This window comes from Dermochelys coriacea, chromosome 7, assembly GCF_009764565.3.
Source record: "Dermochelys coriacea isolate rDerCor1 chromosome 7, rDerCor1.pri.v4, whole genome shotgun sequence".
Classification (NCBI taxonomy): domain Eukaryota; kingdom Metazoa; phylum Chordata; order Testudines; family Dermochelyidae; genus Dermochelys; species Dermochelys coriacea.
This window is the reverse complement of record NC_050074.1, coordinates 107187564-107203158: the sequence shown is the minus strand read 5'-3', so window position 1 is coordinate 107203158 and position 15595 is coordinate 107187564. Positions and strand designations below refer to the sequence as shown.

The window sequence follows — 15595 nt, the reverse complement described above, 5'->3', positions numbered from 1 at the left end:
AATATATTAGTTGTTAAAAATTTGATATTGTTCTTTTAGGGGCAAGAAAAGCACCTGATATTTGTTTTGAAGTAGCCAACTTGAAGGGAGATAGATTTGGAAACTGTGGAATGTCAAGTGGAATGTACAATAAATGTCCCATTGAGTAAGTGACCAGCAGGTATAAATTGAATCTAATCTTTCCTCCTGTCATTTATTCATATAAACAGTACCATAATGTAGAGTATATATTTATACAGATAATGCTTACATGCTCCAGTACTTTGACCTACCTGAGTTATCAAATTTACCTACATTCATCTTCATTTTTTATTATTCTGTTTTAAATTGATTAAAATAATTTCTTAAAACCAATTTAAACAATATGTATAAAACTCAACTTTACTTAAATGTTCTTTTGAAGAAACTGAACCAGATTCTCGCCTCTGAACCAGCCCTTTTGTGCTGCTTAGGCCGTGGAAAGGAGCTATAATCTGTCAGTATTTGGCCAGCTGACAGATCCCTTGATGGATAGGAACTCTCAAATGGCAGAAAGCTGACCCACTTAGTTACTGCATCAACCACGCTCCCAGCACAGCACAGAGGGAGGGAGGGGATGTATCAGGCTGTGCTTCACTAATTCTCAGATGGCATATGGTCCCTAGTTCAGCCTGTGGTCCCCTAACTTAGATGGAAGATGGGGCAGATCAGGCCACAGAATCAGGTAGGCATAAACAGCCGATCTTGGCACAGGAGAGAGTCTGGCCCATCATCGCATGTATTTTTAAAACAGATGACCTACATCAGACCTTTCCTTGTAAAAAATAAAAAACCTCATAGAAAGGCCAAAGTTATGCACTACACTGCATTATATAATTTTATAACCTGGGGTGTGACCTTGCTCTGAAGACAAACATATTAATCTCCCCAAGGGCTTTTCTGTGGTTCTCATCACTATAGAACTGAGCATATGGGAATTGTAATTTGTTTTTCAAAGGTTTATAACTTGACCAAATTTGGGCAGATTTTCACAGGGAAGGCAAAAAGCATAACCCTGTCAGAAAGGCCTGACACCCCTGCCAAATTTCAAGTTCCTGCTACAAAGCATGGGGCTGCTAAAACTGTTCAAATAAAAGCTTGCAGAAATTTTTTAACGCTGACAAAACAATATATTTTCCCCTAGCCTCATTCTTGGAAATGGCTTAATCCTTTTGTAAGAATTTTGCCAAAAGTTTCAACTTGAGGCAACACCCAACATGCAAAATTTCAGCCCAAATGGTTAAAGTCTGGCAAAGTTATAAGCACCCGAAAACAGGTTCTTATAAAGAGAAGTGTCAGGCAACCTTAATAGGCCATGCTACCGGCCTCGCTTATAGCAGGGGCATGTGTGTTTATATACCCATAGACAAACACATATATTATGGTGATATCCATCTGATAAATTGCAGAGCCATATGCTAAAATACATTTATCAGTCGTCATTAATCTTCTTCATCAACAGGACTCCCTCCACTAATGCATCTCCAAAGGGATTACTTCTCATATCCCAGGCTTTTGAGCAGCTTCTGTCAGATGCCATTTCTTTTTAAATAACCTGCAAGAGAAATGTTTCCTCTTTTCCCTCAAATGTGGAAATATCTTGTATACACACACACACACACACAAAATTACATTGTGCCAAAGGCTCAGAATAGGCAGTCTTCAATATATATAAAATATGATACACACACACACACACACACATACACAGAAAAAGAGAAGGGAAAACTTCCTTAGAATATGAGATTTCCAGCAAGAGAAAATTATTGGCTCATAGTGTAAATTGTGTGAATGTATTAATAAATAATATTTTTTATTGAGTCTGTTTTCTCCCTGTTACCTTCTATTTGTATTTTATTCATTTATTACAGACATAGTCTATGTGGCAAACTTCAGTGTACATCTGTCAGTCTTGAAAATCTTCCTGCTTCTAGTGTTGTCAGCAATCAAGATGGTGTTTCATGTGTGACTTCTGACTTTGACCTAGGATCAGATATCCCTGATCCTGCTCAAGTGCAAAAGGGAACTGCTTGTGGAAAAGGAAAGGTAAGGTAGATCACAGCAGTTATTGCAGAATGCATGATACTTACTGAAAAGTTCTCTTTTTAATACATCTTACTATAAGACCCTTAGCTTTCAAAAGCATTAAGCCACATTTTAATTTTTCTCATAACCACGTTGGCTCATGACACTCAAAATACGTGTCTCATAAAGAGTGTCTGTGTGTACTATAACCTTTGATATTTAGCACGGAGAATCCCCTCAGACTTACAGGAATTGCCTTTTCTTTGTCCCATGAAATTCCATTCAGATTTAACTGACATATGAATTGTTAAAAATTGCCATTTCCCTTCTCTCCCTTGCACTCCGCAGGAAAATTTTGGCAGCATGACAAAATCAATAAAGAGGCAGGGCTCAGGCCACCACCGAAGCAGCAGCACCAGCAGCACACATTGCATTGGGAACACAGGGTTGCAGTTGGAGCAGCTTTTTCCACTTCCTATTAGAGAGCCAGCTCACTTCCCCATCACCCCTAGATGCAGCAACCCATGTCCTCCCCAGTCAAACAGCTGTCTGCTGTTGCCCTCGTATGCTGTTGGTACAAGTTGTAGCACTCTGCTGCAATGCTGAACATTCAAGATTCACTGTGCTGATGGGAGTTTGCTACCGTTGAACTATGTAGAATTTATTTGATCTTGTTCTAAAAAAAATGAAAATTACATACAAAATTAGATACAAAATCTGCATTAAAAGAACATTGGTAAGATTGCCAAGTCAAACACTCAAAAGTTAGGAGACTCCAGATCTATGGTTCTCCACACGACCTTAATTCAGTCCCCTTGTGCATATATGCATTATGATACAAGCTTTAATGATGTGATCACATACTATTTTTTCACAGCACCGTGGTCTCAGTCAGTGCACTGGAGGGACACGGAGCAGAAATAGGGCTGTGTGAGCAACTGTAAATCTGGCATTTCCTAATTTTTGAGTACTTAACTTTGCAGCTGAAGTAATGTTCTACATAGATTTTTTTGTGTTTTATATGTATGTGTGTGTCTATATTTTGGTATAATAAATAATACTTAATCTTCATTTATATATACATACACACAGAGAAGTAGTATTTATTAGCTCTGTACCATAAAGCCTGCTGTTTGGTTTAACAAAGCTTTAAAATAAATAGTGCTACATATTCTGATTTCATTTCCATCAAAGTATGTCTTAGTGCATGAAAATGTGTGATAAATTAAATCAGAGTTCTAAAGAATCAAGTGTTTTTAGACAGTCTTGTTTCTCACCACTTACATTTTGCAGTATTACTGTTTTTATATATATTATTTTATGTTTATAAAAATATTAGGGTAGTTGAAGTGCTCTTTTTAAAATAGATATTTAATATTTTTCAGGCCTGTGTAGATTTTAAATGTGTTAATGCAAGTGAGCTTGGTTACAACTGCGATGTAATGCAGAAGTGTAATAATCGTGCTGTAAGTATATTGTTTTTGTTACATTAGGCTTCTAGAGATTATTGATAGGTGCAGTAGATCTAAATAAATACAATAAATAATGAAACATATGCTTAGTTTTTTTCTAATCTGTACTAAAAATCAAATTCATTATTTGTATCTATAGTTCATGTTACCAATGCACTGTAAACCATTCATCACTAATGTGGATAGTACATTTAATATGAAATAGGCAAAGTAGATCCAATTACATTACTAGATGAGCTGTCCAATTTTGAAAGCAATGTAATTCTCTGCAGAGAAAATATAATGAATTATGTAATATTCCCGTGTGAAAAATCAGAACAGGATCCAGATATAGTAAAACCCAGAAGCTCTCCTTTGAAACAATGTTCTATGCAAGACAAATGAGAAAAGGGGCTAATTGCTATAGAGGCTTTGCTGTCACAGGAGCCAGCATAATCACTCACAATGTATGGGAATGCCAATGGAGAAGAAAAAATGGTTGTGCCAAGATCCCTCCTTCAGCTATCCACCACTCTCTGTTTTCACACACAGTTCTTCATGTACAATTCTAAATATGATTTGTTCATTTGGCAGTTCTGATTTGTTCTAAATGAATGTACATGCTTAGGCTGCAATTCTACAAAGGGATCCATTAGCACAGCCCTTTGCAATCACATGAGTCTCATTAACTTCAATTGGATTATCTGTGAGAGTCATTGTACTCTCAGGGGAGTAACCCTGAGGAGGTTCAGCTTCTTATACTACAACCAACCCTCACTCTGGGGTTGACCATAAATGTTGTAATGTTCCAAACTTTTCTAGGTACATGGTAGTAATACTTACATACCACTAGCTCAGAAAGGTCTGAAGGCTGTAGCCTGAGGTGGCTTCCAAATAAAACACTTCATATGGCTGATAAAAAAAAGAGTCTTTAGAAAAGAGTACAGCTACCACAGACACAAGATCTTATTCAATTTTATAAGTCTTTCATCTAACTAATCTATGGTGTTATGAGTGACAATTGTAAAGAAATTCATTTTGAATTGGAACCTAATGCCCCTTCAAGCATGGGATTTGGGCCCTGTTTCAAAACCAGTTGAAGTCAATGGAAGTCCTTTTATTGACTGCAGTGCACTTTGGGTCAGGCTCTTGGTTAATAATCCTGAATGGAACCCTTCTTTTTTCCCATCTCTCAGATGGAATATGGAGAATTAAATAATATAAATGCAAAAATGACTTTTCATTGCTATGAAACATTTATTTAATTGTGGTATCTTGTGTGGTCACAGGTGTGTAACAACAATGGGAATTGTCACTGCAATCCTGGATGGGCTCCTCCTTTCTGTGATAAATCAGGTTATGGTGGCAGTATTGACAGTGGTCCAACTCATATAGGTAGGATGCTGAAGCTCTTTCAGTTTGACTGTAATGTCTGATAAAATAAACTACTACTTACTTTTGTCTCCTTTTTATTTATATTATGGTAGCACATAGGAGCCCCAGCCATGGACCAGGACCCCAGAGGATGGACAAAATCCTCTGCTGGCTTAACACCACTGACTTAAAGGGAGTTATCTGCAGTGTACTTATAGCTGTGCCAGTGCCAGGATATTAGAGAGATAAGGTGGGATTTAGTCCTGCTCACAATCTGGCCCCCACATTTTTATTGTGTAAGGTTGTACTACAAATATGATATTTGTATATCTGATATTTATATCAGAATATCAATATTATATTTTTATATATAATATATATATATAAATATATTTATATATATAAATATATATTGTATATATATTTATATATATTTCATATACAAATATATTTTATATCTGATATTTATATCAGAATATCAATATTCTGATATTTTTTTTCTTAAAAAATATTCTAATTGTTTAGAAATCATTATTTTTATAAAAGCACAAAAATAAATATATTATTACAAAAACAGATACAAGTCTGTTTACATCACAAAAGTTCAAGTTGATTACAGCTGTGGGCTAAACCCTGTGCTCCTTATTCACTTAAAGAATTGGTAGGATCATGCATGTGAATAAAGTGTTCAGGATTTGATCCACCCATCTAAGTAAATTTAGGAAATCCTGATAAGCAGAATGGGCCAAATCCTGCTTGCTTTTTATATATACCATAGAGCATGTTACACACTTTTTTATTTTTTATATAAAAAACTAATTGATCCATAACTTTATAAAAAAACCTTTTATCTGTTACTGAATTCTTATTTTGAAAAGAAAAAAAAACCTACTTTTGATTTGTCAGTGTGCTGAAGAAAATATGTTAAATCACAGAAATAATGAAAATTGGGATGTGCAAGCAAATAATTTTTTTTTAAAGGTGAAATTGTGTTTTTCCGTTTCAGGGATCTTGAAAAAATAAACATTATGGAAAAAGATAGAAAAGTTAGCACATTACTTTCATCTCTTTAAAAAAAAAAAAAAAGCAAGCAACCTCTGATCTTGGGGCCAGATCCTGCTTGTCTGATTTATACTATTAGTTACATTGACTTAACTGGAGCTACTAATGTGTGTATGCTGATCAGAATTTTACCTATGATTACTTAAAGGTTTTAGCATTCTCAACAAGAAGGTTCATAGAGCAGCAAAATGTTTGCATAATGAAGTTAAACAAGATGATTAGCTCACGCTGTTTGCATTGCTTTTTTCTAGATACATCACTTAGAGATGGCTTGCTTGTATTTTTCCTGCTTGTGCTTCCAGTGTTGATTGCAGTCGTAATAGCATTTATCAAGAGAGATGCAATAAAGAGAAGGTTTTGCCGGAAAAGTAGAAGACGATACAGGTGTCAAAAATTTATTTTCATCACAACCAATGTCATTCTTGTCACAATAGGGTATTTCATCACTTGATATATCATGTTCTAATGCTACTCAGAACAGGTCGTAATGTCACCAAGTATTATAAAGCCAGACCCCTGTGATGACTTTGTCTGTACTAGGGCTCCCACCACTTCTACCACCAGTGGAATTGTCCTGGTGTTATCAACAGTAGGAAATAGTTGTCACAATACCCAGTCTAACCACACCTAAAGGGAGAATCTGCCTAGGTATTTATTGATTTTCTCTAGATTTGGTGCTCATGATTGGACGATGCAAGATTCACAGGGTAATAAAATATCATCTCTGTAAATTAAATTAGAAAGAGAGATCTGTAGCTTTTATGTTTTGTCATGTAAGGATGGTATCATGTCTTTCTTTAAGTGCAGCTAGTCACAAATGTACCTCACTATAGCTGTCTGTGTTATAAAATCTTCCAGTTGGGGAAACTGGATCTCCCATTGCTTTTTACTTCTTTAGAATATTAATAAACTAATTCTGGATTTTGACAGATAAAAAGTACAGATACAGTCCATTTCTTTTCTGGAATAGGTTGGAAAAATTACTACATTTTGAAAAAAGTAAGTATAGGACTGGTGGTAGGATGCACTAAATTAGTTCCAGTGAAGAAGTAAAGGGAGATTATATCAACATTTGAAGGTCTAATTTGAGGGTCTGTAAAGTTTGGAAAAAGGGGGAGTGGATTCAGTGTTATTGTAAATAAGGTGATATTTCATTCTCTGGTTTTTAGGGGAACTTAAAAGTTAATACTGTATTCAATTGTGTTATTGATTAGATCATAAGCATTGCTTCAGATTTGCATTCTCTGAAACTGAAACTGCTGTTTGGCTGGAGGCAGTTTTCTGTAAGGCTGGGTTACAGTGCAGTGGTTCAGAAAGCCAATGTCAGTTTCGGAAGATGATCTGTACAATGGAAAAAGCTAGAAATTTAGGCTCTGATCCTGTAATTGATTGTGTGTGAGTGGACTGTGCATGTGCAGGGCACCATTTAAATCAGTGTGCAGGCAGATGCATTATCAGGTGCAGAATTGGAACTTTCTTTTTTTTAATTAATCCTTTTCTGTGAGAAACAAATTATGCAGAAAACCCTAAAACTGTGGGGAAAAATATATATATATATATATATATATATATATATATATATATATATATATATATATATATATAAATCCACACTTGTAAATTCTGTATCTCCAAATAAAGATTAAAAAGAAAAGAAACACTGGGCCAGAAGTTGCCCTAAATTATGTTTATGTAGTTCTACACATTTGGCCTCCCGATGCATTTGTGTTTTTCTCAGGCAGCAAAGTTTGTGGCTATTTAGGAACCTTTTTGTTTTAATTAAACTATCCAGGCTCTCTCCTCTACTCACGTCTCAAGTATTCTTTTCTAATATATATTGTATTCATTTATTGTCATATTTGTATTAAGTAGCACCTGGAGCCACCCGTGGTACTAAGCTTTGTATAAACATACAGTAGGAAATAGTCCCTGCCCTGAAGATCTTACAGTCAAAATAGACAATTCAGATAAAGGGTGGTAGGGGAAATAGAGACACAGAGAAGTAAATGACTTGTTCGAGGTCATACAGTGACAGAGCCAGACAAAGAACCCTGGTCTCCAAACCCCTGATCCGTGCCCTAGCCACTGGTGCTTAAATGTAATTAATCTAGATTTATATTAATTTTTCTGATTATGTGAATTTTATTCTAGGGATAACAATACACAGCAACCAAAGCAAAATAATGGACCAAACCAGAATAACGCTATAAATAATCGGGTAAGACAATGTTTGATCGTACTCTCTCCTTTGAATAAATTTCACTGATGACTAATTTCAGAGTAGCAGCCGTGTTAGTCTGTATTCGCAAAAAGAAAAGGAGTACTTGTGGATGAATCCGATGAAGTGAGCTGTAGCTCACGAAAACTTATGCTCAAATAAATTTGTTAGTCTCTAAGGTGCCACAAGTACTCCTTTTCTTTTTACTGATGACTAAGTTACAGTACTTTAGAAATCATGGTGCATTTTTGGACTTCTGTGTGGTCTGACTTTGTGATATAATAGATTAGAGCCATGCGAATATCACAGGGCATTTGAAGGGATTTACACCATTTTACTCAGGATTTAGACCTATTTTATTATTGTTTGGGTTAGGGTGAGAGAGTCTACCACCCACTGGCCTCATGATCCTCCTTTCAGCAAAGGGAAGCTGGGCAACACTCAATAGTGCTCTTAGTACTGACCAGAGGTGCTTCCTTTCCACAGGAACTGAACATAAGTCTGCAGAGATCTTTGCTAGCCCAAATAATGTTGGACCTACACTGTGATCCACACAGAGCAATTGCCAAGCCAACCTAAGGTCCATTTCTGGCAAAAATAAATAAGAAATGCTAAGTGAATATGAAGAATTTGCAGAGAAAATGAAAAAAAACCTCTGAAACTTTCATGGATTTTAAAATTAGGGAATAAAGCAAAGTAGTAGAAGTGTGACCTTGCTAAAGAAATCTCTTTAAAAATAAACTAAATTAATAGGAAAGTATATTTGGAACAGCTTTGTTTTCTCCTTCCCATCTCCCTGGCACACTATCCATTTAAAAAAAAAAAAGCTGGTGTCATTTTGAAATGTTTGTGTTGTTTTATAGTCGTGATGTTGAGGACTTGTCCCTAATGCCTTTAAGTTTTGTGTCTGCCGTCTTCAGTGTTTTCCCCACATCCCTTTCTATTCTTTTCTTTTCTTTATTCCTGTTTTTTGTCTTTTCTCTCCGGTGCAGTATTTAAGTAAGTGTAATCCCATTTTACAAACAGAGAAACTGAGCCATGGAGAAGGTTTCAGAGTAGCAGCCGTGTTAGTCTGTATTCGCAAAAAAGAAAAGAAAAGGAGTACTAAGGTGCCACAAGTACCTTCTTTTTTATGGAGAGGTTAAGTAACTTGCCCAGCATCACTCAGGAAATCTGGGGTAGATGTCAGAATAGAACCCAGATTTTCTGGCTCCCAATCCTGTGGTCACGCCACAGGCTCATACTTCTCACACAAAGGCTTTTAATCTCTTCCATATCATGCTTTTCATTTCCCAGACATCCTTCCGCAGCCCTTTCTGATATTATAATTTTTTCAAAGTGCCTTGGGGATGAGCAGATAACCTAGCCCTGACATACATGCCTATTTTCCCTGTAGATCAGCATGAAAATGGCAGACTGCCACTTTCTAATGGCAATTGCTACACACTCAGTCATAAAGTAATAGTCTGTAGAGGAGAAAAAGTTCTGGAGCTGAAGCACAGTAGATCTGGCTCCTATTCCCAGCAGTGCCACAATCTTTGGGCGAGACCCTGGGCCTCAGTTTTCTCATCTATATAATAGCGATGATAATGCTTTCCTACCTCACAGGAAATTGAGAGGTTTGATAAATTATTTGCAAAGTGCTTTGAGATCCTTAGATACTTCTATATAAATTCAAAGTATTACTAAATGCTAAACTCTTAAAACGGAAAAGGATTTGTCGTAATTTTTGAGGTATTTTGTCAAAAAATGGTATTAAGTATTCTGCTATTTTTGACAAATGTGTATAGTGTTCTCAGTTAAAAATTTACAATAGTATATTTATAATTTTATTTATTAATAATTTATAATTAGCCAAATGTTTTTTCAAAGATATGTCTAGTGTTAATGGGTTTTTTGTAACTTTTTTATTTCATACTTGTTGCTCTCTTTTTCAGCCTGCAACAACAAATTCTGAGATTTTTACAATATCACATTTTCCTGCTCCAAGGTTTGTAATTTTAAATTTTTTTACTGTATTTTTTAAAAATGTGTTCATTGCATTATCATCGCAAACAAAGGGCGTAAAGCAGCTAGTAAATCCGGCACACTCCTAGCTCTCTTCTGTAGTGTCTTTTGTACAATGTTTTGTACATTGTAAAATAGGCAATATTTAGTGTTTATATATTTGCAGAGAAGTTTTCAAAAATCTTTTCTTGTCGTCATTCTGAAGTCACACAATACTATCAAGATGGTCCTGGTACTAGAGAGACATTTTTCTTCATTAAGAAGCAAATCCAGCCTGCTACCAAGGATGCATAGATAACAGCACCAATGTTTCTGTTATGCAAGGTGGGGAGCTGATGACATGGGCCCATGTAGGGAATGTGCATCTCCTGGACTGTGCCACGTGCAGCTCCCTGTGAACTTCTTGTAATAGAACACTAAACTGTATTATACTGTTCCACTGCTAGGTGGCATTGTTTGTAAAATATCTTATTTAAATAAACCTCAGCCATACTTGTCAGAGCATTAAAGGATCTTGTGATGAACATATCAGGTATGTATTAGCAAGCTCTGTAGTCAGTCCATATCTAGTACAGGAACATGACACTTTCTGCATAGCAAAATAGAGACTAGAATGTTCAGAAGATCCCCTGACCCAAGGATCCTCACAGGGGAAAGGGGACACGCTGCAGAGGTTATTCAAGCCATTGGAGTGGCTGCTGAACTTTTCTGTGGCCTGGAGGGAAAGTGGGAAGGATTCCTGCCCACTGTGCATCTGGTATGTGCCCAGTCCAGCTACCTGGGCCATTCTACTCGTATTTCCATCAGCCTAATTCTCTGAGTGGTCTTAAATGACTGACTCATCACATCAGTGCATTCTTCCGCAGTTTGGGTAGCTACAGAACACTTGTGTTACTACTCTTATTCCTTAATACCTTACTGTGTTATAGCAGTCCTTGAGGATACATCATCAAAGAACTGTCATCCAGAGTTTTCTGTAATTGTGGGAATTGTTTGCTTGACACTAAATGCATGTGGATGTTCAAATTCCCTTGCAAGCTGTAATTTGTTTAAATGCCTTACAAACCAAACTAGAGGCTGCAGACTGATTATTGTGGTAGGTGTCTGATATTAGCCTTATGAAAGATGAAATCATATGCAGCCACCTCTGCATTCAAAAGAAGTGCAAAAATAAACAGCATTCTTGGGAAGAAAAAAAAAAGCAACTGTTTTTAAAAAGCATTTGAGATAATATTGTAGGGGGTGGGAATGCTGAAGCAGTACTGTTTAAAAACCTCTCAAAACAGTTCCTCTTCCATCTTTACGTATCAGTATATTAATATCTTCATTGGTGCTAAATGCTTTTTATTGGTTTCTACAGTAGAGAATTATGAAATATTGTTGCATCTTCAGCCTTATATCAGTCACAAATGCTGCCACTGACAACCTCTTCGGAATTAGAATGTACATGGCTGCATCATTGTGGAGAAAAATGTACCATCAAATTTTCTGAAATTTCCAGTAGAAAGTTGATCCTGAAATAACACACAATTCCAGAAAAAAAAACATTAATAACCAGAACGTGGGGCCTGCTTCCACTGAAGTTAATAAAAGGATTGGTTCCATATCTAAGCTCAAGATACTCCAGCTTTTTGGATTGATTATTATCACTTATAGCAAAGTGTACTTAGTACTTCAGAAACCAGGATGCAATCAAAGACCTTAAGTCTGAGTATTTCTCTGTGCCTGTCACCACTCTTATCTTTTGTTGGTCTTTTCTATGTAGATGGTAAGCTTTTCAGGGCAGAGACTGTCTCTTATTATGTGTATGTGCAGTGTCTAGCACAATGGGGCTGCGATCTCACAAAGCCTGTTAAGTGCTACCAAAATATTAATAGTAAATAATTACTAAAATTAAAAATATTTTAAAATGGGAGATTCAACACCTTTGTGACAGGCACTTGAGAAATAACGTGGATAGTTAGATTTCCTGATACTAATGATCTTTCTCAGCTCCTGAAATATGGTATCAAACATGCACTAAAAGTATTTTTCACTCTTTAGGCAGCCAATACAAAATCAGTTTCCTGCAGCTCCTTCAAGATCTCATCAGCGACCACCTGTCCCGCCCAGACCTGTTGTCTGAAAGCCATTTTTAGGAGCCCTCACAAATGCCTTGAGTAAACTGGAAAAAAATGTGGCAAAGGTAAATTAATGAAGTATTTTAGAATTGTTATTTTTTTCTTTCATATAACAAAGTCTCAATCTTGCAGTCCTAGAAGTCAGAACTACCTTTGAAACATAGACTGTTTCATCAGAAAAGGCATGATGCTGAGGGGAGATGAACACCTACCATTCAACTTCAGTGGAAGTTACAGGTGCTTACCTGCTCCCAGGCCTTTTTTATCAGAAGGCATAAGAGCCCAACTCTTACCTACACTATGTACAAATAATCATCTCTTCCACAACCTAGACTTCGATGCACAGCACAAAACTAGCAGCCAGGGAGAGGGGAGTTTAAGATGGATTTAACTCACCTTCCTAATCCTAGGCTTCTCTGAGACTCTTGTGTAACTCAGGCAGCTCTGTAGGCCTAAGTTATAACAACCTCACTGGACTGTCTGGTGGGAAGCGGCACTGCCTGGCATCTCTGCAGGACCACTGTGCTGGAGCCCTACCTCACCACTCTCTTATGCTAGGGTGTGTGAAGAGATCCTTGGGAGGCAGCATTACAGACGTCTTCTGAGTGCCTCCAGAAGCAAGGCTTTTAGGGCTTTTTTAGAACACTTCAGCCCTTTTACACAATGTACTGGGGCTGAAGCAGTGTGATACTTATTAGCAATATTACATTTAAACTCAACTATTACAAATAAACAAAAGAATTCTGAAGAAAATATGGGTATAAATAATGAATGTAGCCTCAGCAATATATTATATATATCCTTGTGTACTACCTTATTTACCATACATATCAGGAAAAAGACTAGCTGCTTAACTATATATTAAATGTTTACTGGTAATTACAATCTGAGATTTCTAGGAATACATCAGCTCTGAAGTGAACAGATTATAATCTTGTAGTTCTAAATGTGACACTATCAGTGAGGAGTTTTCATTTAAAAGAAAATAACTAAAATTGCACAGAGTTTGGCAAAATGGACAGCTAATGGAATGAGGGCATGGCGAATCTATTACATATATCCAGGGTGAAACACAGTGGAAAAAGAGAAAATGTTAAAGATGATTCAAAGTGATAGGAATGATCAAATAAAATTAACCAAAGGACACTTCAGGCTGAATATCAGGAAGATTCCTCAGTTGTGGGCCATATCCCTCCCTCCTGAGTCTGTGTGAGACACCTAAGGTGAAGGAAAGCTCGGTAAGAACTGAGTTTGTTCTGTTCTTCTCAGAAGAATTTCCAATAAGGCTGGTGGAGAAACAATGTACATTTCTCTGATCCCTTTCCCCTCCCAACCTGGGTCTCACTGTTACCTGAGCTGCTTTCTGTGCTTACTCACCTCTCCCTAGGAAAGGGAGCACTACAGAAAAGACACTCTTTCACATAGAATGGTGAGATCTATGATTGGTGGGCCAGCTTCATGTGTGAATCTTGAGGGCATAAACTAACATCCTAAAATCTATTAGCTTATGGATTACTCTCCCAAAGGAACAGTGAAAACCCCTTTATTGTCATTTTACAATTGAACCAGACAATGAAACAGAAAATATACTGTAGAAAAACAAAACTCAGCACTGACAAGGAGATGGATTAGATGACCTAATAAGTCTCTTCCATTTGTAATTTCTCAGTTTGTGGAAGGCAACCATTATTCTTAGTTATATTAAATATGTGCCCATTCTTAACCTGTTGCTTATTGTTTTAATAATAATAGTATTACATGCTGGCAGCATCTGAGCACAAGTTGTTAATGTTAGCATATTTAATAGTACCTTTATTTTTTGAATATAAGAAATGTAAAAGTTGACGTCAATTTTGTACTCTAGTAGTGTATACATCAGGAATCAGTAAATCATTTGCACTGGTACTTGTGATATGGAAAAAAATGTTTACTGAAAACTAGCATTCTAATTTATTGCAAACTAAGTCTGGATAAAAATTGATGGTTTATACCTATATTGGTTGTAATAGCATTCACACATCTAATTTACTATGGAAATACTATCCAGTGTTTCAAGGAGCATTTTGTTATATCCACCTTGTTAAGGGAATTGACTCAAGCAATTCCCTATGCATAGAGTCAGAGTGCATCTCTTAGAATTTCAGTAACCTCCATATTAAACATAAATAAAAATGCATCCTGTTATCCATGTACATTAATAAATTACTGTATGAAATAAAATAGAATTATACTTTTAAAATCACAGAAGTGTTTGTTCCTGGTTTTGTTTTAAAAGTATTAAAGTTCTGTGAAAGTGTAGTTTTTCTGTCAAAATACCTAGGGATGCACATTCTGCATGGATAAAATCACTATATATGGGCTCCAACCAAAATCCTTCACCCAAAGACTACAAATGTATTGTTCAAGATACACTGTGGTACTGACAGAAGAATTTTTCTCTACAACATCTTATTTTAAGTGCTTGCGTACTGTAAATCAATACTTGTGAAATATGTAACATTAAAAAGTAAAAATATTTACATATCATTTTCTGAGTATATGTAGGTATGGTTTTTTACAATGGGCAAATATATTCTGATTGCAACAACTTCTGGAAAATGAATTAATGGAAAAATAATTTATTTAAGATATATAATAATGTTTCACAGAATTTTTTTTTTTTTTTACACTGAAGTGGTTAAGAAAAAGGTGCAGTAGGGGGACCACTACTGCCATCTACCTGTGGTAATTCACAAATGAAATAAATGACTTTGGTATTAACCCAAGAAGAAAAGGAGTACTTGTGGCACCTTAGAGACTAACAAATTTATTAGAGCATAAGCTTTCGTGAGCTACAGCTCACTTAACTTGGGAGATTTTCTATGTCCTAATAAGGAGAGGATGGAAACTACCCAAAGTAGTTAAATCCCAAGCAGACTGCGAAGAGCTACAAAAGGGTCTCTCAAAACTGGGTGACTGGGAAACAAAATGGCAGATGAAATTCAGTGCTGATAAATGCAAAGTAATGCACATTGGAAAAAATATAAAATGGTGTCTAAATTAGCTGTTACCACTCAAGAAAGAGATCTTGGAGTCATTTTGGATAGTTCTCTGAAAACATCCACTCAATGTGCTGCAGCAGTCAAAAAGGCAAACAGAATGTTGGGAATCATTAGGAAAGGGATAGGCAATAAGACAGAAAATATCATATTGCTTCTATATAAACCCATGTTATGCTCACATCTTGAATACTGCGTGCAGATGTGGTCGCCCCATTTCAAAAAAGATGTATTGGAATTGGAAAAGGTTCAGAAAAGGGGAACAAAAATTATTAGCAAAAA

General features: G+C 36.2%; 1 protein-coding gene across 8 annotated transcripts in view; it reads left to right on the top strand.

The window, feature by feature from the left end:
* LOC119859215 (disintegrin and metalloproteinase domain-containing protein 9-like) overlaps positions 1-12322 on the top strand; it is a 39664-nt gene extending 27342 nt beyond the window's left edge. For 7 of the 8 annotated variants that reach the window (XM_043518208.1, XM_043518209.1, XM_043518214.1 and 4 more), the window contains 8 exons: positions 40-145; positions 1890-2064; positions 3429-3509; positions 4784-4889; positions 6182-6314; positions 8082-8148; positions 10086-10138; positions 12199-12322. In XM_043518208.1, the coding sequence (XP_043374143.1) occupies positions 40-145; positions 1890-2064; positions 3429-3509; positions 4784-4889; positions 6182-6314; positions 8082-8148; positions 10086-10138; positions 12199-12280 (803 nt within the window). In that variant the 3' untranslated portion in view covers positions 12281-12322. Of the gene's footprint in view, positions 1-39; positions 146-1889; positions 2065-3428; positions 3510-4783; positions 4890-4981; positions 5119-6181; positions 6316-8081; positions 8149-10085; positions 10139-12198 lie in introns of those variants that run through there. The other variant, XM_038411044.2, reaches the window with a different exon arrangement.
* Positions 12323-15595: the final 3273 nt, after the last annotated feature.